A 21,545-nucleotide genomic window follows, 5' to 3' on the forward strand; every position below is an offset into this window, starting at 1 on the left:
TGACACTCAGCGCGGTGTTTGGTGGGAGGAACAGTAAATGGCAAAATAGCTCTTCAAAGAAGAGCGGCACGTTTTATATTATTGTAAGTAGGGGACAGAGTGTCACTGACATTATACAGGATTTGGGGTGGACATCATTAAAACAAAGGCGTTTTTCGTTGCTGCGGAATCTTCTCACGAAATTTCAGTCACAAACTTTCTTCTCAGAATGCGAAAATATTTTATTGACGCCGACCTACATAGGGAGAAAAGATCATCGTAATAAAATAAGGGGAATTAGAGCTCGCACGGAAAGATATAGGTGTTCATTTTTTTCCACGCGCTGTTCGAGATTGGAATAATAGAAAATTATTGTGAAGGTGGTTCTATGAACCCTCTGCCAGGCACTTGTGTGTGATTTGCGGAGGATCTATGTTGATGGGCATGTAGAGGTCGCTCCCATCAGCCATCGCGCGGAGTATCAGCTTGGACTGCGCAAACACTAGATGTAGTGTACATTAAACGTCTCATAATAGGATATATCCACATACGCTTCATCAAAACGGTAATCCCTTCGTGCATAGTACTATGTGGCAGTTCGGGAACTGGAGTGGTGGAATAAATACGATGGTCAATTCAAAAAAACTGAACAACGTAAAATTTTGGTTCGATTCATCTTTTTCCACAAAATGGCTTTACAGGTTTCCACGTTACCTCTAATCTTCTCAACAACAGCGACTCAGCCGTTTTGTAATTACTGTATCCCCGTTAGGGCACCATGTTTGTTGATCTGTCTGATTACTCAGATCATAGCGCCAGAAGCTTCATCAATGGTTTGAAAATGTTTCCCTCGGAGTGATTTGTTGAGTTTTGGAAACAAACCGAAGTCTCCTAGGCTGGCGTCAGGACGCTAGGGTAGATGGGGAAGGATTGCCCATATCTGTAATTCCCCAAACTCTGTGTACAGGTTCGGAAATACATTGTCGTGCATTATCGTGCAGAATGAGCACTCCAGATGAAAAAGTGTAGGACTATCTTTGACGAATTTTTGGCCGCAAAACGTTTCTATAAAGTCCGTGTAGTGAGGTCCCGTGGCGCTCTATTTGTTTCTAACAGCTAATTTTTGTCATTTGCCGTAATCATCGTTGGCACTTTTTTGGTCGAGGAGAGTCAGGGTGTTTCTACAGGAAGAACTGATATTTCCGTTCTGGCTCAATATCTCGAACCCATGTGGCAACAATCATTTTAAACACTGATCTTCCTCTGACTCGAAGCGTTGAAGCCATTGTTGTGTAGTTGTCTTGCGATTTGTAGTTTACTCTGTTCTTACACGATGAGGAACCCAATTTGCAGTGACCTTTATTTTCTGTAGTTTCTCGATTATGATTATGTACACCAAAGAAGCAGACATGTTTACTTCACTTGAAATTTCTTTGCATGAGACCCGCCAGGATAACCGAGGAGGCTAACGCGCTGCTTCCTGTACTCGGGTAGGCGCGCCGACCCCGGATCGAATACGCCCGGCGGATTGACGACAAGGGCCGGTGTGCTGGCCAGCCTGGATGTGGTTTTTAGGCGGTTTTCCACATCCCACTAGGTGAATACCAGGCTGGCCTCCATGTCCCTTCTCAATTACACGACCCGCAGACATTTGAAAATGTTCGCACTATTTCAAGGCCTCCACTAGACACAGACACATGGGGTACACTTATTCCGACCCAGAGGAGAATGGGGTGGCGACAGGAAGGACATCCGGCCATTCTCCAACACCAACATCGCCGAATCCATAGTAACAAGGCCGATCCCGCATTGAAGTGGGACAAAGCCCCAAAGAAAATAATGATGATGATGATGAAATTTCTTCGCATGTTTTGTGTCGACGTTCTTGCAAATTATTGTCCACAGCGGAAGTGTAGACTGCTGCAGTTGCTGACCGCCCATCCTTTGTTGTCTCCAGTCCTTGTCTGGCCTTTGTGAAAACTGTAACCCCACGGTGACATGTGCTTCGATCCAGATCACTATCCCTACAAACCCAACTGGAGCATCGTGAATTTCGGTTTATGTGTTTTCCCTTAAACTCTTAATTTTAGTGTAAGGCTAATGGTCACTGAACGAGCTTTGGCTAAGTCATTTTCTCCGTCCATTTCAAATCACAATTTCTCGCTCAAAACACAAATTATCGTAACACTGAAAACGCGTGGTGGTAGCTGAATGTTTGGCTGGCAACTTAAGCTGAGCGCACAGTAATCATTCCACTGTCACGAACGCGCTTACGTGCCGTGCAGAATTTTTCAAGTAGTGCTCGTATTATTGTCGTATGTTCTTACCTTTTATCTCCAAGGATGGTGTGAATGGCTTTCAGAACGGTATCGGTCGTAACATCCTTGAACTGCAACCGGTATGCCACTCCAGCTTGTACCATTTTAGCTACATTGTGCTGCTGGTCCCCCATGAAAGGAATTCCAATCAAGGGCACTGCAAAGTAGCTTGCTTCATTCATGCTCTGGAGTCCTCCCTGGGTGATGAACAGACGAATGTTCGGATGTGCTGAAAAATCGAAAAAGGAGGTAAGACACACAACTTCTATTAAACTTTACTTACAGGATTGGTGAACTGTAGAGAAACTTACCCAAGACGTCCTGCTGGGGCAGCCATTTGGCTGTCATGACGTTCTCCGGCTGCCCAGGAAGGTTGTCCATCTCCCACTTCCACAGCACGCGCTGTGGCAGCTGCGAGAAAGCCGACAGGAAGGCTCGTCTCTTGTCTTCTGGCATCGCACTAGCTCTCACGTTGCTACCGAGACTGAAGTAAATCACTCCGTCTTTTGCACCGTCGAGGAAACTCTGAATATTCTGCAAGATAGTTGGTTACTGTAAAGTGTCCAGCGTGTCATTCAGTTTAGGAATAAATAAATTCTTTGTAGCTGCCTATATGCAATACGCGTTCACTATCTGACCAAAAGTATCACACACTATCAGTATGGGGAGCGTCCTCCCTTTGCCTTCATGACTGCTTGATTTCAGCTGCTGAGAATTCTTCCGGGTTGTATCGCCATGGACTATGAAACCCTTCAATCCCTGACGTTTCGCCCAAGGCTACGTTGGACATCTTCGGAGGTGCTCCTGGTTGTGTTGAGTCTTGCCGACTGACGAGTCGGACGTCGAAGAGCGGCCTAAATACCGTGGAAAGTGGCCGTGGTCAGGATTTCACGTGATAGCAGAGATAAACCTTGTCAAAGATAAAAAAATTTACGATCGTAGTACGTCAAAGATAAAAACTTCTTGGATGTCTTCGTCATGAGACAGACTGATGGCAGCTAGAAACATAAAGTCTTTCGGAAGGTTACACATTCCGGCAGATACTTGCATGAGGATTCCAATCATCATCCACAACAGAAAAGAGGTGTAATTAACAGTCTAGTGGAAAGAGCTAAAATGATTTGTACGCCGGAACACCTGGACGCCGAACTAAAACATATAAAGCAGGCTTTTGAGAAGAATGGGTACTCTAGTAAGGAAAGAAATAGAGTTTTGCAACCGAATAACAGGAGGCCTAAAGGACAACGATAGGACACAGCGATGGCAGAACACGGTTTCTCTACCCTTCATCAAAAAAGTAACGGGTCAAATCGGCAAGATTCTAAGGAAACATGACGTTCGATCGATTTTCAGACCAACTAAGAAAATAGGCCAAGCACTTCGTTCCATTAAGAATAAACGTCCCCCTCTGTCTGCAAGTGGTGTTTAGAAGATTCCGTTTACGGGTGGCAAGGTCTACAGTGGAACTATAAAGATAAGTGTGAATACACGGTTGAAGGAACAAATACGTCTTTGCCGACAAGGGAAAACAGACAAATCAGCCGTGGCGGAACATTTTCTTCAAGCAGGTGATCACATAGTGAAATTTTCGGAAACTGAAGTTCTATGTACTATGACGAACTATTATCCACGGCTATATAGAGAAACCATGGGACTATGTAAACATAGGGATAATTTTAACAGAAAAGAAGAAGCCATGAGACTCAGTGATATATGAACTGTGGCGCTACAGAATCGTTGAGAAGTTTTTATCTTTGACGTACTATGATCGATAGTTAAAAAATTTTATCTTTCATAGGGTTCATCTCTGCTATCACATGAAATCCAGACCATGGCCACTTTCCACGGTATTTAGGCCGCTCTTCGACGTCCGACTCGTCAGTCGGCAAGACTCAGCACAACCAGAAGCACCTCCGAAGATGTCCAACGTAGCCTTGAACGAAACGTCAAGGACTGAAGAGTTCCATGGACCACGGCCATACAACCCGGAAGAATTCTCAGCAGCTGAAACATCCGGTCGTGAAAGCCTTCATTGTATGGCTTGAATACAGCTAGGGACACTTACAGCGAGGTGATTGAAGGTCTGTGGAGGAATGGCAGCCACATCTTCCATAAGAACTGTAATCAGAGAAAGTGGTGTTAGATGCTGTGGGTCTGGAGTAAAATTGCCGTTGTGGCTCATCCCAGAGGTGTTCCATTGGGTTCAGGTTTGGACTCGTGGTAGGCCAGTCCATTTCAGGAATGTCATTGTAAACAAACCACTGCTTCATATTGGTTTATGACAGGATTCAATATCATGCTCATACCAACAATAATCTTTTCCGAACAGTTCCTCCGGTAAAAGTAGGACACAATGCTAGTAAATGTGTCCATACTCTTCCGCATTTAGCGTTTTCCTAAGCGCAGTAAAGAGACCGACACAGTAACTACTAGAAACATCTCCATGCTCGTACACCGCTTCCTCCGTACTTCACTGTTGGAGCTACATGTGATGGTAGATAACGATCTCGAGACATTCGTTAAACCCAAACTCCACCATCGGGTTGCCACAGGGTACAGCGTGACTCATCATTCCAGATCACCCGTTTCGTCATACACTACACCACTTCAGGCGTCGCTTAGGATTATCTACATACCTGTGTGACACATGACGAACTATTATGTGAATGGGTTCACGTAATTTGATTGGCCTGGCTGGGCCATGGATCCACCTTCTTCAGTGCGGATGTACAAACACGTCCGACCTCCTCTGGGAATCTCAGAGGGCGAACATGGAGGAAATGGACGGGAAATGCGGATAGGTAGCGCTCGATGGGACTGGGAATCTGCCATGACGCGTGCCGAGATAGTCCGCGCAGTTGCGATAACGCTATGTCCTGGATGCGCAGTGGTTACCGCACCTGCCTAGTAAGCAGGAGATCCCGGGTTCTAATCCCGGTCCTGTACACATTTTCGCTTGTCGCAGCTTATTCCGCGTCACGTCCCGATGCAGCTGACAGCAGCGATCCACTCTCTTTACTCTCTTTCCCTCTCCACCATCAGTTTACCTGCTACATAACGAACTATTCGAACTTTCTATTCCATTCTTTTTAACTCCCAGCATTGTTGCTGGCTGGGCTTCTGGTAACACTTTGGAACTGACGAGTGATTCCTTCCGCTGATTTCATACGACTTTTTACAACCATCTACATCTACATCTACATCCGTACTCCGCAAGCCACCTGACGGTGTGTGGCGGAGGGTACCCTGAGTACCTCTATCGGTTCTCCCTTCTATTCCAGTCTCGTATTGTACGTGGAAAGAAGGATTGTCGGTATGCTTCTGTGTGGGCTCTAATCTCTCTGATTTTATCCTCATGGTCTCTTCGCGAGATATACGTAGGAGGGAGCAATATACTGCTTGACTCTTCGGTGAAGGTATGTTCTCGAAACTTCAACAAAAGCCCGTACCGAGCTACTGAGCGTCTCTCCTGCAGAGTCTTCCATTGGAGTTTATCTATCATCTCCGTAACGCTTTCGCAATTACTAAATGATCCTGTAACGAAGCGCGCTGCTCTCCGTTGGATCTTCTCTATCTCTTCTATCAACCCTACCTGGTGCGGATCCCACACTGCTGAGCAGTATTCAAGCATTGGGCGAACAAGCGTACTGTAACCTACTTCCTTTGTTGTCGGATTGCATTTCCTTAGGATTCTTCCAATGAATCTCAGTCTGGCATCTGCTTTACCGACGATCAACTTTATATGATCATTCCATTTTAAATCACTCCTAATGCGTACTCCCAGATAATTTATGGAATTAACTGCTTCCAGTTGCTGACCTGCTATTTTGTAGCTAAATGATAAGGGACCTATCTTTCTATGTATTCGCATCACATTACACTTCGCTACATTGAGATTCAATTGCCATTCCGTGCACCATGCGTCAATTCGCTGCAGATTCTCCTGCATTTCAGTACAATTTTCCATTGTTGCAACCTCTCGATACACCACAGCATCATCTGCAAAAAGCCTCAGTGAACTTCCGATGTCATCCACCAGGTCATTTATGTATATTGTGAATAGCAACGGTCCTATGACACTCCCCTGCGGCACACCTGAAATCACTCTTACTTCGGAAGACTTCTCTCCATTGAGAATGACGTGCTGCGTTCTGTTATCTAGGAACTCCTCAATCCAATCACACAATTGATCTGATAGTCCGTATGCTCTTACTTTGTTCATTAAACGACTATGGGGAACTGTGTCAAACGCCTTGCGGAAGTCAAGAAACACGGCATCTACCTGTGAACCCGTGTCTAAGGCCCTCTGAGTCTCGTGGACGAATAGCGCGAGCTGGGTTTCACACGATCGTCTTTTTCGAAACCCATGCTGATTCCTACAGAGTAGATTTCTAGTCTCCAGAAAAGACATTATACTCGAACATAATACGTGTTCCAAAATTCTACAACTGATCGACGTTAGAGATATAGGTCTATAGTTCTGCACATCTGTTCGACGTCCCTTCTTGAGAACGGGGATGACCTGTGCCCTTTTCCAATTCTTTGGAACGCTTCGCTCTTCTAGAGACCTACGGTACACCGCTGCAAGAAGGGGGGCAAGTTCCTTCGCGTACTCTGTGTAAAATCGAACTGGTATCCCATCAGGACCAGCGGCCTTTCCTCTTTTGAGCGATTTTAATTGTTTCTCTATCCCTCTGTCGTCTACTTCGATATCTACCATTTTGTCAACTGTGCGACAATCTAGAGAAGGAAGCACAGTGCAGTCTTCCTCTGTGAAACAGCTTTGGAAGAAGACATTTAGTAATTCGGCCTTTAGTCTGTCATCCTCTGTTTCAGTACCATTTTGGTCACAGAGTGTCTGGACATTTTGTTTTGATCCACCTACCGCTTTGACATAGGACCAAAATTTCTTAGGATTTTCTGCCAAGTCAGTACATAGAACGTTACTTTCGAATTCATTGAAAGCCTCTCGCATAGCCCTCCTCACACTACATTTCGCTTCGCGTAATTTTTGTTTGTCTGCAAGGCTTTGGCTATGTTTATGTTTGCTGTGAAGTTCCCTTTGCTTCCGCAGCAGTTTTCTAACTCGGTTGTTGTACCACGGTGGCTCTTTTCCATCTCTTACGATCTTGCTTGGCACATACTCATCTAACGCATATTGTACGATGGTTTTGAACTTTGTCCACTGATCCTCAACACTATCTGCACTTGAGACAAAACTTTTGTGTTGAGCCGTCAGGTACTCTGTAATCTGCTTTTTGTCACTTTTGCTAAACAGAAAAATCTTCCTACCTTTTTTAATATTTCTATTTACGGCTGAAATCATCGACGCAGTAACCGCTTTATGATCGCTGATTCCCTGTTCTTCATTAACTGATTCAAATAGTTCGGGTCTGTTTGTCACCAGAAGGTCTAATATATTATCGCCACGAGTCGGTTTTCTGTTTAACTGCTCAAGGTAGTTTTCAGATAAAGCACTTAAAAATATTTCACTGGATTCTTTGTCCCTGCCACCCGTTATGAACGTTTGAGTCTCCCAGTCTATATCCGGCAAATTAAAATCTCCACCCAGAACTATAACATGGTGGGGAAATCTACTCGAAATATTTTCCAAATTATTCTTCAGGTGCTGAGCCACCACAGCTGCTGAGCCCGGGGGCCTATAGAGACATCCAATTACCATGTCTGAGCCTGCTTTAACCGTGACCTTCACCCAAATCATTTCACAATTCGAATCTCCGTCAATTTCCTTCGATACTATTGCACTTCTTATCGCTATAAACACGCCTCCCCCTTCACTGTCCAGCCTATCTCTGCGGTATACATTCCAATCAGAGTTTAGGATTTCATTACTGTTTACGTCTGGTTTCAGCCAACTTTCTGTTCCTAGTACTATATGGGCGTTGTGACCGTTTATTAATGAGAGCAGTTCTGGGACCTTTCTATAGACGCTTCTGCAGTTTACTATTAGCACATTAATATTGTTATTCCTTGTTGCATTTTGCCTACTCCTGCCTTGCCGCGTCTCAGGAGGCGTCTTGTCGGGCCTAGGGAGGGGATTCTCTAACCTAAAAAAACCCCATGTGCACTCCACACGTACTCCGCTACCCTCGTAGCCGCTTCCGGCGTGTAGTGCACGCCTGACCTATTCAGGGGGACCCTACATTTCTCCACCCGATAGCGGAGGTCGAGAAATTTGCACCCCAGCTCTCCGCAGAATCGTCTGAGCCTCTGGTTTAAGCCTTCCACTCGGCTCCAAACCAGAGGACCGCGATCGGTTCTCGGAACGATACTACAAATAGTTAGCTCTGATTCCACCCCGCGAGCGAGGCTTTCCACCTTCACCAACTCCGCCAACCGCCTGTACGAACTGAGGATGACCTCTGAACCCAGACGGCAAGAGTCATTGGTGCCGACATGAGCAACAATTTGCAGTCGGGTGCACCCAGTGCTCTCTATCGCCGCCGGTAGGGCCTCCTCCACATCTCGGATGAGACCCCCCGGCCAGCAGACAGAGTGAACACTGGCCTTCTTCCCCGACCTTTCCGCTATTTCCCTAAGGGGCTCCATCACCCGCCTAACGTTGGACTTCCCAATAACTAATAAACCCCTCCCCCCGTGTGCCTGCTCGGACCTTGCTGAAGGAGCAGCCACATGTCCACTCACAGGCAGAGCGGGCGATGCCACACGGCCAGCCTCCACATTGACCCTCCGCCTCGTGCGCCGCGAACGCCGCTGAACCCGCCACTCCCCTTGGGGAGAGGGTGGCCCAACCGCGCCCGGTACCCGCGAAAATGTCTCGACAGCAGGGACAGTGTGTGAAGCATCTAACACCTGGGGTGCACCATGCGACGCACCAGACTCCCCACTGCCGCTACACTCCGAGGCAGCAGCCTGAAGACGGCTGACCGCGGCCATCAACACGCTCAGCTGTTCGCGAAGAGTGGCCAGCTCCTCCTGCGTCCGTACACAGCAGCCACACATCCTAGCCATCCTAAGAAATCAATTTACTATAGAGTGTTAATCAGCTTTTAACTAGACTGCTAATTCACTAAAGGCGGTTGATTATTGACTAAACTGTGATTGCTAACCACTTCTTGTAGAAACAAGGAAAATAGCACAACCTGTCTCTGGACGGTATTGAAAACAAACACTAGCACTACGAGCACTATGGCTGACTAAAGGGACTCTCTGACTGTATTCGAAACACACGAGATCTATGGAACACTTAATAGCACTCTACTATTAAAGCATCCTAAAAGCAAAAACACGCAGAAGAAGAAGTGACAAGTAAGAAAAATACAGATAATACTTAAATTAAGGTAGCTCGCTGCACAGCAGACGTGAAGCAGACGGCGGTTAGGACGACACTGACACTACTGGCACTATGGCACTATGGCTGACCATCCTCCGCAACATTCGACTGTCAATTGTCCGTCAGTACACTTGGTCTGTATGGTCTCGATTAAGCTGTGGTTGTTCCTTCGTGTTTCCACTTAACAGTGACATCACCAACAGTAGAGTAGGGCAGCTTTGCAAGGCTTGAAATGACAAGCGACTTCTAATCAAGCTGCGGAGCTATGGGGTATCGTCTCAGTTGTGCGACTGGATTCGTGATTTCCTGTCAGGAAGGTCGCAGTTTGTAGTAATAGACGGCAAATCATCGAGTAAAACTGAAGTGATATCAGGTGTTCCCCAGGGAAGCGTCCTCGGACCTCTACTGTTCCTGATCTATATAAATGACCTGGGTGACAATCTGAGCAGTTCTCTTAGATTGTTCGCAGATGATGCTGTAATTTACCGTCTAGTAAGGTCATCCGAAGACCAGTAACAGCTGCAAAGTGATTTAGAAAAGATTGCTGTATGGTGTGTCAGGTGGCAGTTGACGCTAAATAACGAAAAGTGTGAGATGATCCACATGAGTTCCAAAAGAAATCCGTTGGAATTCGATTACTCGATAAATAGAACAATTCTCAAGGCTGTCAATTCAACTAAGTACCTGGGTGTTAAAATTACGAACAACTTCAGTTGGAAGGACCACATAGATAATATTGTCGGGAAGGCGAGCCAAAGGTTGCGTTTCATTGGCAGGACACTTAGAAGATGCAACAAGTCCACTAAAGAGACAGCTTACGCTACACTCTTTCGTCCTCTGTTAGAATATTGCTGCGCGGTGTGGGATCCTTACCAGGTGGGATTGACGGAGGATATTGAAAGGGTGCAAAAAAGGGCAGCTCGTTTTGTATTATCGCGTTATAGGGGAGAGTGTGTGGCAGATATGATACACGAGTTGGGATGGAAGTCATTACAGCATAGACGTTTTTCGTCGCGGCGAGACCTTTTTACGAAATTTCAGTCACCAACTTTCTCTTCCGAATGCGAAAATATTTTGTTGAGCCCAACCTACATAGGTAGGAATGATCATCAAAATAAAATAAGAGAAATCAGAGCTCGAACAGAAAGGTTTAGGTGTTCGTTTTTCCCGCTCGCTGTTCGGGAGTGGAATAGCAGAGAGATAGTATGATTGTGGTTCGATGAACCCTCTGCCAAGCACTTAAATGTGAATTGCAGAGTAGTCATGTAGATGTAGATGTAGATGTAGATGTAGATGATATTGATGGAACTGTTACCGAGTCAACACCCAATATTTAGTCCACATTCTAGATCACTTACCTCTCCTGAACGACCCATTCTGCTCCTAATGCTGCTCTTCTGAGAACACGATACTCCGAGCCTCCTTTTATAATGACGGGTCATATTCTACTGACGTGCAGTAGTTAATCCCGCATTACACAGCGGTGTCCGAGTACTTTTGATCCAATAGTGTACTTCTCCACAGTGTGTTTACTGCTATTCCAGGTAATTTAAACCCGAAATCCAAACTAAGAAAATGATTTTCTCGTATTTGCACAAAATTTATTCATTACTCCGCGTCTGCAGCACAGTGACAAATGGCAGAATACTCTTAATGTACGGTGTATAATAGAGCGTTTAATCCCACGATTTTGTGATTTCCTTTGTTGCTATACCCAAATGTCGGCGAGACAGACACACGGGTAGAAAGTAAAGTACGCAATCTATATGACTATTCTGCAACTCACTCTGAAGTGCTTGGCAGACGTCACATTCAACCACCATAGGACTATTTCGCTACCGTTCCACTCTTGAAGAGCATGCCGGAAAAGTGAATACTTAAATCTTTCCGTGCGAGCTTTGAGCCTCTCATTTTATTACCATGATCATCTTTCTGTTTCTAGGTACGCCTCAATAAATCATTTTCACATTCGGAGGAGAAAGTTTTTGATTGTTCAAATGTGTGTGAAATCTTATGGGACTTGACTGCTGCCGGCCGCTGTGGTCTCACGGTTCTAGGCGCGCAGTCCGGAACCGTAAGACTGCTACAGTCGCAGGTTCGAATCCTGCCTAGGGCATGGATGTGTGTGGTGTCCTTAGGTTAGTTAGGTTTAAGTAGTTCTACGTTCTAGGGGACTGATGACCACAGCAGTTGAGTCCCATAGTGCTCAGAGCCATTTGAACTTAACTGCTAACGACATCAGTCCCTAAGCTTACACACTACTTAACCTAAATTATCCTAAGGACAAACACACACACCAATGCCCGAGGGAGGATTCGAACCTCCGCCGGGACCAGTCGCACAGTCCATGACTTCAGCGCCTTAGATCGCTTGGCTAAGACCGCGGAACTTAACGGAAGGATCTTGTGGTAACGAAAAACGCCGTTGTTTTAATGATCGCCACTCCAGCTCGCGTGTCATGCGCTTGACGCTCTCTCCCCTGTTTCAACATAACACAAAACTAGCTGTAGTTCTTTAACCTTTTCCGACGTCCTCCTTCAATCTTCTCTTATAGGCTTCCCACGCCGCGCAGCAATACTCGGCAAGAGTATGGCCAATCGCAGTGTATGCAGTCTCTTTAGCAGACCTGCTGTGTCTTCTGAAACTACCTATCGTACACTCCTCATATTCAGTGGTAAAGTGGTCTAGCGGATGGCCCGTCAAAAACTGAACACAGATCAAGCGTCAAAACAGGAAGAAGGTGGTTTCAAATGGTTCAAAGGGCTCTGAGAACTATGAGACTTAACATCTGAGGTCATCAGTCCCCTAGAACTTAGAACTGCTTAAACCTAACTAACCTAAGGGCATCACAGACATCCATGCCCTAGGCAGGATTCGAACCTGCGACCGTAGCAGTCGCGCGGTTCCGGACTACAGCGCCTAGAACCGCTCGGCCAACGCGGCCGGCCAGGAAGAAGGTGCACTGAACTGTGAGAAAAAGCGAAATAGGAGCGGTGGACGGTCCAAGAATAAGAGGAACAGTGGACGGTCCAAGAATAAGAGGAACAGTGGACGGTCCTAGAATAAGAAGTGAAATAAAGAGCAGCCTGAAGCATCAACAGCTTCGTCGGTAAGTGGTCCTGTTGTCGGACTGCCAAACGGCCGAACAGAGAAACTCCCTTCTGCTATTTATTGTTTTCGCAACGTTATGAACCGTCCGTCCGGTCATTGAAATGTTTGTTCTGTTTCTGTAATCTTGGCAACTGACATATTACACATTGGTGGTAGAATATGAGTTATGTGGTAAGAATACATTACCGTCGGAAGTACATGTGGTGAATAGTGAGAGCAGGCAGGATACCACATAGATGTCTCACAGAAATGAAAACATCAAATAAACGGGTGTGAATTATGTTACAACAAAGGAATTCAAGACTCAAAACACCCAAAAGGAATGCCACTTCAGAAACGTTAAAAACCTATGTTTTGACAGAGCACAGAGAAACTGCGTGACTGTAAAACCATTGCGTTCATTTCTTGCAGCTCATGCGACAAATTATTATGTTTTCATCATTTCCTTGGGAGTGATCACATTCACACGTACACCTACATCGGGCAAGGAGCAGTATCTCACTCACTTACGAGTCGTGCGTTCATTTCTTGCAGCTCATGCGACAAATTATTATGTTTTCATCATTTCCTTGGGAGTGATCACATTCACACGTACATCTACATCGGGCAAGGAGCAGTATCTCACTCACTTACGAGTCGTGCAAATTAGGTGCGTCGGTAAGAGATTTCTATCAAATAACGCATGTACTGTCACTGTTGCCGTATGTGACGCATCGGACGTGTTCTCCGGTGGAGGATTCGATTGACTTATCGCCTTGTCATCAATTACACCTCGCTGTTGCAAATGAACGTTAAGCCACGACACAGCCACAAATTTGAAAAAAATCGAAACAAAATAAATAATTAATTTTGCACGAGGAAGGTTTGCACGGCTCGGTCGCTTGCGGTCCGACACCGTAATCATTTTTTTTTTTTTGCTCTCATTTTTGTTCGTTATTGTTCGTTCTGTTTGTGCGTGGCGGACGTCACATGGTGCTTTTTCAGGTTCATCGTCGATCCATTGACGCAGTTTTTTTTTTTTTTTTTTTTTATTACAGGGGATGGCTAACCCTCTGATCGAACACGTCGAGCTACCGTGCCGGCTCTCTTCTCGCCTGCTCTGTACGAGTATTGCACCTCTTCTTCTTGGACCGTTCACTGTTTCTGTTTTGCTTTTTCTGACAGTCCAGTGCACCTTCTTGGTGCTTATCTGTGTTCAGTTTTTGACGCGCCGTCCACTGGACCCTCTTACCGCTACATCTGAGATGGAGCGATGGGGAGTTTCCTTTATGAGTGTTACGCATGTTCAAAACAACCAGGTGTTTGACAAGGAATGGCTGTAGCTTCATCGAAACGGGCAACCAACTCTTTTGGAGTGTCTATCGGTATCTCGTACACCATCTCCCTAACATATAAAAATCCATTGCATTGAGCTCCACCACACTTTGTCATTGACATCAGTCAATATTTAGCCACTATTTTCCCCAGATGTTGGATTGGGAGCGGAGAGCCAGTACAGTAACCACCACGCTCTCACGGATGATGCTGCAGCTGTTATTCGTGAAACACCTGGTTACTTTGAACGTGTTAGACAATCATTAGCGTGCAGATGCTCATAAGCGTGCAGATGCTAGTTGCGCATTAATGTAAACGGACGATATTATCAGGAACATCTCTAGTACAATGTCCATTACACGGCAGCTTGAATTCCGTCTCTCCACATCATAAGTGTCGAAACCTTCACGGATGTGTCACGGTGAACCTGTGATATGTTTTGTCACATAGAAGACTGTGTTTCTTTTTATCTCATCTAAACACTTCAAAATTCTGTACATGTAGCTTTTTACGGTATACATATATATAACTTTAGGTCTCCAACTTGATATCACTTTCGCTTCACATTTTCTTCTGCCCTCTTAGAAGCCAATTTTTTTCTTATACCTGGCTGTAAATCAAATATTTTCGACAATGTCACATTACGATGCATCAGTATCCATTCTGATATGCCCAAAATCTTAGTGTCACTCCATGTTCCCTCCTACATCCCGAACGCTTTTGTCATTGCGCAGCATATTTGTATATGGAGGCGAAGTTGATAATTGGTTGGTGGACCGACTTAAGTTGTAGCTTTTGTCGGCTGCAGTACCTGCGTGCACTATATTCTAAATGCCCTCACTTCACAGGTAACGAAACCTAGATACACACTTACAGGGACATAAACAAAAAAATTCCGTACTAACAATATGTTAAATGTTCACTACTTGCCATGAAGAAATTTTTATTTATTAGTTTAGTACATGTCTGTTTGATACTATTGCCAGAAGAGACTCTCATGTTTGTAAAGTAAAACGAAGGAGCTGTAGTTTCCAGAACGAATTTGTCTCACAACGCTCCCAACGCAACTTTGGAAAGGACCTAAAGAAAATAGTACACTACTGGCCATTAAAATTGCTACACAACGAAGATGACGTGCTACAGACGCGAAATTTTACCGACAGGAAGAAGATGCTGTGATATGCAAAAGATTAGCTCTTCAGAGCATTCACACAAGGTTGGCGCCGGTGGAGACACCTACAACGTGCTGACCTGAGGAAACTTTCCAACCGATTTCTCATACACACACAGCAGTTGACCGGCGTTGCCTGATGAAACGTTGTTGTGATGCCTCTTGTAAGAAGGAGAAAAGCGTACAATCAAGTTTCCGACTTTGATAAAGGTCGGATTGTAGCCTACCGCGATTGCGGTTTCTCGTATTGCGACATTGCTGCTCGCGTTGTTCGAGATCCAATGACTGTTAGCAGAATATGGAATCGGTGGGTTCAGGAGGGTAATACGGAACGCCGTGCTTTATCCCAACGGCCTCGTACCACTAGCAGTCGAGATGATAGGCATCTTATCCGCATGGCTGTAACGGATCGTGCAGCCACGTCTCGATCCCTGAGTCAACAGATGGGGACGTTTGCAAGACAACAACCATCTGCACGAACAGTTCGGCGACGTTTGCAGCAGCATCGAATATCAGCTCGGAGACCATGGCTGCGATTACCCTTGACGCTGCATCACAGACAGGAGCGCCTGCGGTGGTGTACTCAACGACGAAACTGGCTGCACGAATGGCAAAACATTTTTTCGGATGAATCCAGCTTCTGTTTAGAGCATCATGATGGTCGCATCCGTGTTTGGCGACATCGCGGTGAACGCACATTGGAAGCGTGTATTCGTCATCGCCGTACTGGCGTATCATCCGGCGTGATGGTATGGGGTGCCATTAGTTACACGTGTCGGTCATCTTTTGTTCTCACTGATGGCACAGTGGACGTTACATTTCAGATGTGTTACGACCTATGGCATGTTGCAGGTCCTGTACGGGCCTTTCTGGATACAGAAAACGTTCGACTCCTGCCCTGGCCAGCACAATCTCCAGATCTCCCACCAATTGAAAACGTCTGGTCAATGGTGGCCGAGCAACTGGCTCGTCACAATACGCCAGTCACTACTCTTGATGGACTGTGGTATCTTATTGAAGCTGCATGGCCAGCTGTACCTGTACACGCCATCCAAGCTCTGTTTGACTCAATGCACAGGCGTATCAAGGCCGTTATTACGGCCAGAGGTGGTTGTTCTGGGTACTGATATCTCAGGATCTATGCACCCAAATTGCGTTGAAAGAGTAATCACATGTCAGTTCTAGTATAATATATTTGTCCAATGAATACCCGTTTATCTTCTTCATTTCTTCTTGGTTTAGCAATTTTAATGGCCAGTAGTGTACTTCCTTCCAATCACTGACAAAGTATAGCAACCTCGGCCTCATTGGTTAACGCACGGCAGTCGTCCCTTGCACGGCTAATCCGTGGACGGAAGAAGAAAGGAAGAGGAACACTGATCACGTTGGTACAAGATGTGTAACTTGCTACGCAAACTGACACAGCACTGGCCTCTCTACGAAAGGCCGCGTGGGGTAGCCGCACGGTCTCGGACGCCTTATCACGATCCGCGTGGCTTTTCCCATCGGATGTTCGAATCCTCCCTCGGGCATGGGTGTGTGTGTGTGGTCCTTAGCGTAAGTTAGTTTAAATTAGATTAAGAAGTGTGTAAACTTACGGACCGATGACCTCAGCAGTTTGGTGCCATAAGACCTTACCTCAAATTTCCTAAATTTTCTCCACGGACGCGATGATGTCAACAGGCGCGAGGCGCCATATTGGAAACTACCGCTTCTAGCGACTAGTAACTGTCGTGTATTTCCGTTCGATGTCCCACTCGCGACGGTCCGGCACTTTAACTGATGTTTAACTCCGAAGATCCGGGAAAATTATGTCCTGTCAGAGACGTCTTTGGACCCGGAGAGCCAGCTGGGTGCAGTAAGTATTCTCTGTAAATGTGCCAGCATTTACACACCATCCGCACCGTCGCCGAGGTCTGTGGTGACCACAGGGATCGCAGAAAACAAAAAGTATATATGCCACAGTACACAGTTTAAGGGGAAGAGGATCTTGGTCCAGGCGACTAAGTATTGCGATTCCATAAAAGAGGGAGCTGAGATTCGATTATGGCGCAGTAGCTTCAGCACAGAACAGAGTTATACCGCTGCGTCATAGGTTTCCGACGTGGGGTTAACTATCCCGTAGGGGGGTAAAATGAAGTTTTCTTATGTGTGAAAAGATGTAAGGAAGTAAATTATTTTTAAAAGACCATTAATACATTCACTATTTCGTGATACTGATTATATAAATTAACAATAATCACTTTTTTTCAAATACAGTAGAGTCTCGATATTTCGGTTCCCGGAATTACGAACCTCGTAGAAAAAATTTAAAAAACTTATATACAGCTTTTCCTCCCAGCCACTCGTGGCACAAGACCTGTTAAACGACACCACACATATATTTCTCCTAGTTTTTAATTGTTTACATAAGCATACTTTTGTTGAAAATGGTGTATGCTTGTACACCTAAAAATTATGACTGCAACAAAGAAAAGCAAATTAGTGCCTCTGACTGTTAAGTTAGAAGCACTGAAACGATTCGATAAAGGAGAAACAACAAATAAAAATTTCTTTCGAAAATAGTGTCGACGAAGTTACTGTAGGTGACTGAGCAAGCAACCGAATTAAACTGAAACATTTTTCTTCAAAGAAATGCTCTGAAGAGTCTCTCAACCGAAAAATTGCAAAGAAGTTGGAATTTGAAGAAGAAGAAGAAAAAGAGCTAGCGAGGCGTTCCTCATGTGGTTTAATCTTATGAATATGGCTTTAGAGTTCGAGGTGATCCCAGTCCCGTTCATCTCGAATCATCGAGACTGTACTTTCCCAGCATTAACGCTTGACAGTGTGGTGGAGGTTACAGCTAGTATGAACAACATCTCCATCTACGACAGTAAAATTGAGACTTACGCATTAGATATGTTTAAATATGTCATGAAAAAGTCTTATCAGAGTTGAACGTATTTCCACCAACAGACCATAAATTACTTCATTCTTCACCTGGGAACAATAACTAAACAAACTGACAGCTCAGCACAACCGTAACTATGTAATGGCTAGTACGTTGCTGTAGGACCCACTCATTATTGTCATTGTTATTATTATTATCAGTAGTAATTGTTGTTGTTGTTCTTGTTGTGGCAGGGATCAGACACAAAGCACACGGCCTGAAGTCTTCTACACTCCTGGAAATTGAGATAAGAACACCGTGAATTCATTGTCCCAGGAAGGGGAAACTTTATTGACACATTCCTGGGGTCAGATACATCACATGATCACACTGACAGAACCACAGGCACATAGACACAGGCAACAGAGCATGCACAATGTCGGCACTAGTACAGTATATATCCACCTTTCACAGCAATGCAGGCAGCTATTCTCCCATGGAGACAATCGTAGAGATGCTGGATGTAGTCCTGTGGAACGGCTTGCCATGCCATTTCCATCTGGCGCCTTAGTTGGACCAGTGTTCGTGCTGGACGTGCACACCGCGTGAGACGACGCTTCATCCAGTCCCAAATATGCTCAATGGGGGACAGATCCGGGGATCTTGCTAGCCAGGGTAGCTGACTTACACATTCTAGAGCACGTTGGGTGGCACGGGATACATGCGGACGTGCATTGTCCTGTTGGAACAGCAAGTTCCCTTGCCGGTCTACGAATGGTAGAACGATGGGTTCGATGACCGTTTGGATGTACCGTGCACTATTCAGTGTCCCCTCGACGATCACCAGAGGTGTACAGCCAGTGTAGGAGATCGCTCCCCACACCATGATGACGGGGTTTGGCCCTGTGTGCCTCGGTCGTATGCAGTCCTGATTGTGGCGCTCACCTGCACGGCGCCAAACACGCATACGACCATCACTGGCACCAAGGCAGAAGCGACTCTCATCGCTGAAGACGACATGTCTCCATTCGTCCCTCCATTCAAGCCTGTCGCGACACCACTGGAGGCGGGCCTGCACGATGTTGGGGCGTGAGCGGAAGACGGCCTAAAGGTGTGCGGGACCGTAGCCCAGTTTCATGGAGACGGTTGCGAATGGTCCTCGCCGATACCCCAGGAGCAACAGTGTCCCTAATTTGCTGGGAAGTGGCGGTGCGGTCCCCTACAGCACTGCGTAGGATCCTACGGTCTTGGCGTGCATCCGTGCGTCGCTGCGGTCCGGTCCCAGGTCGACGGGCACGTGCACCTTCCGCCGACCACTGGCGACAACATCGATGTACTGTGGAGACCTCACGCCCCACGTGTTGAACATTTCGGCGGTACGTCCACCCGGCCTCCCGCATGCCCACTATACGCCCTCGCTCAAAGTCCGTCAACTGCACATACGGTTCACGTCCACGCTGTCGCGGCATGCTACCAGTGTTAAAGACTGCGATGGAGCTCCGTATGCCACGGCAAACTGGCTGACACTGACGGCGGCGGTGCACAAATGCTGCGCAGCTAGCGCCATTCCACGGCCAACACCGCGGTTCCTGGTTTGTCCGCTGTGCCGTGCGTGTGATCATTGCTTGTACAGCCCTCTCGCAGTGTCCGGAGCAAGTATGGTGGGTCTGACACACCGGTGTCAATGTGTTCTTTTTTCCATTTCCAGGAGTGTAGTTTCTGCCAGTTCAGAGGTAAGGAGTCTAACAATCAAATAATTTGCAAATAGTAGGCGTAAGTGTAGTGAACACATTTTAACTTGGTTGATCTTAAATGGAGGTGCAGGATGTGGGTGAAGCAAATGTTGCTAAGGAGAGGTGATGAAGAGGAAGCATGTTTTGTAACAAGTGTCTGTCCTCAATGTGGGTAGTTATCTTTCTTACCTGAGAAGGAGTTGTAGGTAGCATTATCGATGCACTGAGAACTACTTCGTCGTTCTAAAAAAAAAGGTTGTTAGAAAGAACCAGTACCGATTGCCCAATTGGCTCATTAGTTCGTGATTTATTGAAACATCCACAACAACTAAATGTCCTTTGTCTCCCGTGATTTTAAAAATGAAATTGTCAAATAAAACTATTTTTCATTCTAATGCTTAGTTAAGGCCTAATTTTAATAATGGTGTGGGAGGGTGCTGGGGTCGTTGGTCGGGTGGGGGAGGGGGGTACTTATTAATATCTGATTGTGCTCAGGGGCAATGGTCTCCGAAAGATTGGGAACCACTGTGTTAGAAGGACATGAGGGCGAGTTTTGGTATCGAACGGAAACTCAGGAAAGCACTTGACAGCGACTGGGCGGTGGAAGCAGTATTTTCGAATATGGCTCCCGACCATTACACCTACTGACCTCTTCGAACCTGTTTGGGGTCGGTGCTGTGGGAGATTGCTTAACTCGCCCTCCTCCGAAATGCGTTATTTCGGCTCAAGTTTCAACGTTCTGGTTCCTGGGGCCTCACTTCTTCCGACAGTCAAAAGTTTTAATTCCTGAGAAGGATGGCGAAAGCTTGAGAAATTTATCTCACTCGACGTAGCTTCGAAACCAAGATGATATTAACTTGTTGCTTCTGTTTCCAGCAATTTATCGCCGGCAATGTACTCGAACAATACCTTTTCTTTCCTTCGATTGACGTACAATGTTATTTTTTTTTTTTTTTATCTCTAGAGTCAACTGACAACCCTGCAACAAATGGCAGTCGTCTGCATGTCTCACTGCATTTCGCTACATTGTTTTGACGTTTCAGCTATCCTATATAGAACATCTACTACAAGCTGAATCCGAGAAACAGTAGGTTCCACAAAAGATCAGAGTGTCACGGGACTCACATCCAGAATGAGTTGCGCAATGTATGTCTTCAATTCAGCTACGTTCGTAGTTGGAGCATTGAACGCAACTTCTTTCAGATTAAACTGTAGAAAAATGACACTCAAAATGACCCCAAATTTGAACAGCATATCATTGACGCACGGGGAAACCTCATGGAACAAAAAAATTAACGAAATTTTACAAGTAGATAGCTCCCACCATGTCAACGTCGCACCACATAAGATAGGAAAAATCGGTTTTAAAGTGTTCTGAGGCAAAAACAACACAAAAAGCAAAATGACGTCCGTTTTTAATTGTCCTGAGGCCAGAAACTCAGTAAAAAGTAAAATGCCGTCGGTTTCTAATTGTCGTGAGACTGGTGCAAGACATGTTTAATACGCTGTCCACCGTTTTCTACCATAAGCTGAAACCGAGAAACTGCATATTCCACAAAAGGTCAGAGTCTCTCGGGGGTCACGTCCAGAATGCGTTGCGAACGTTGGCAATTGGAGCATTGAACACGTCTCTCAGATGACACCACAGCCAGGAGTCACACGGATTAACATCAGTTGACCTGGATGGCCAGACTGTACGAAAACTATAGCTGACAATTCCGGCTTCCCAAAATGC

At 45.8% G+C, this 21,545-nt stretch overlaps 1 protein-coding gene across 1 annotated transcript in view; it reads right to left on the reverse strand.

Annotated features, from left to right (window-relative positions):
* LOC126282417 (UDP-glycosyltransferase UGT5-like) overlaps positions 1 to 21,545 on the reverse strand; it is a 60,131-nt gene that overhangs the window by 20,575 nt on the left and 18,011 nt on the right. Inside the window, exons 4-5 of the mRNA XM_049982075.1 lie at positions 2,609 to 2,822; positions 2,307 to 2,526 (exon numbers count right to left, since the gene is read on the reverse strand). Coding sequence (XP_049838032.1) covers positions 2,307 to 2,526; positions 2,609 to 2,822 — 434 coding nt within the window. The remainder of the gene's footprint in view (positions 1 to 2,306; positions 2,527 to 2,608; positions 2,823 to 21,545) is intronic.

The sequence above is a fragment of the Schistocerca gregaria genome, chromosome 7 (genome assembly GCF_023897955.1).
Source record: "Schistocerca gregaria isolate iqSchGreg1 chromosome 7, iqSchGreg1.2, whole genome shotgun sequence".
Classification (NCBI taxonomy): domain Eukaryota; kingdom Metazoa; phylum Arthropoda; class Insecta; order Orthoptera; family Acrididae; genus Schistocerca; species Schistocerca gregaria.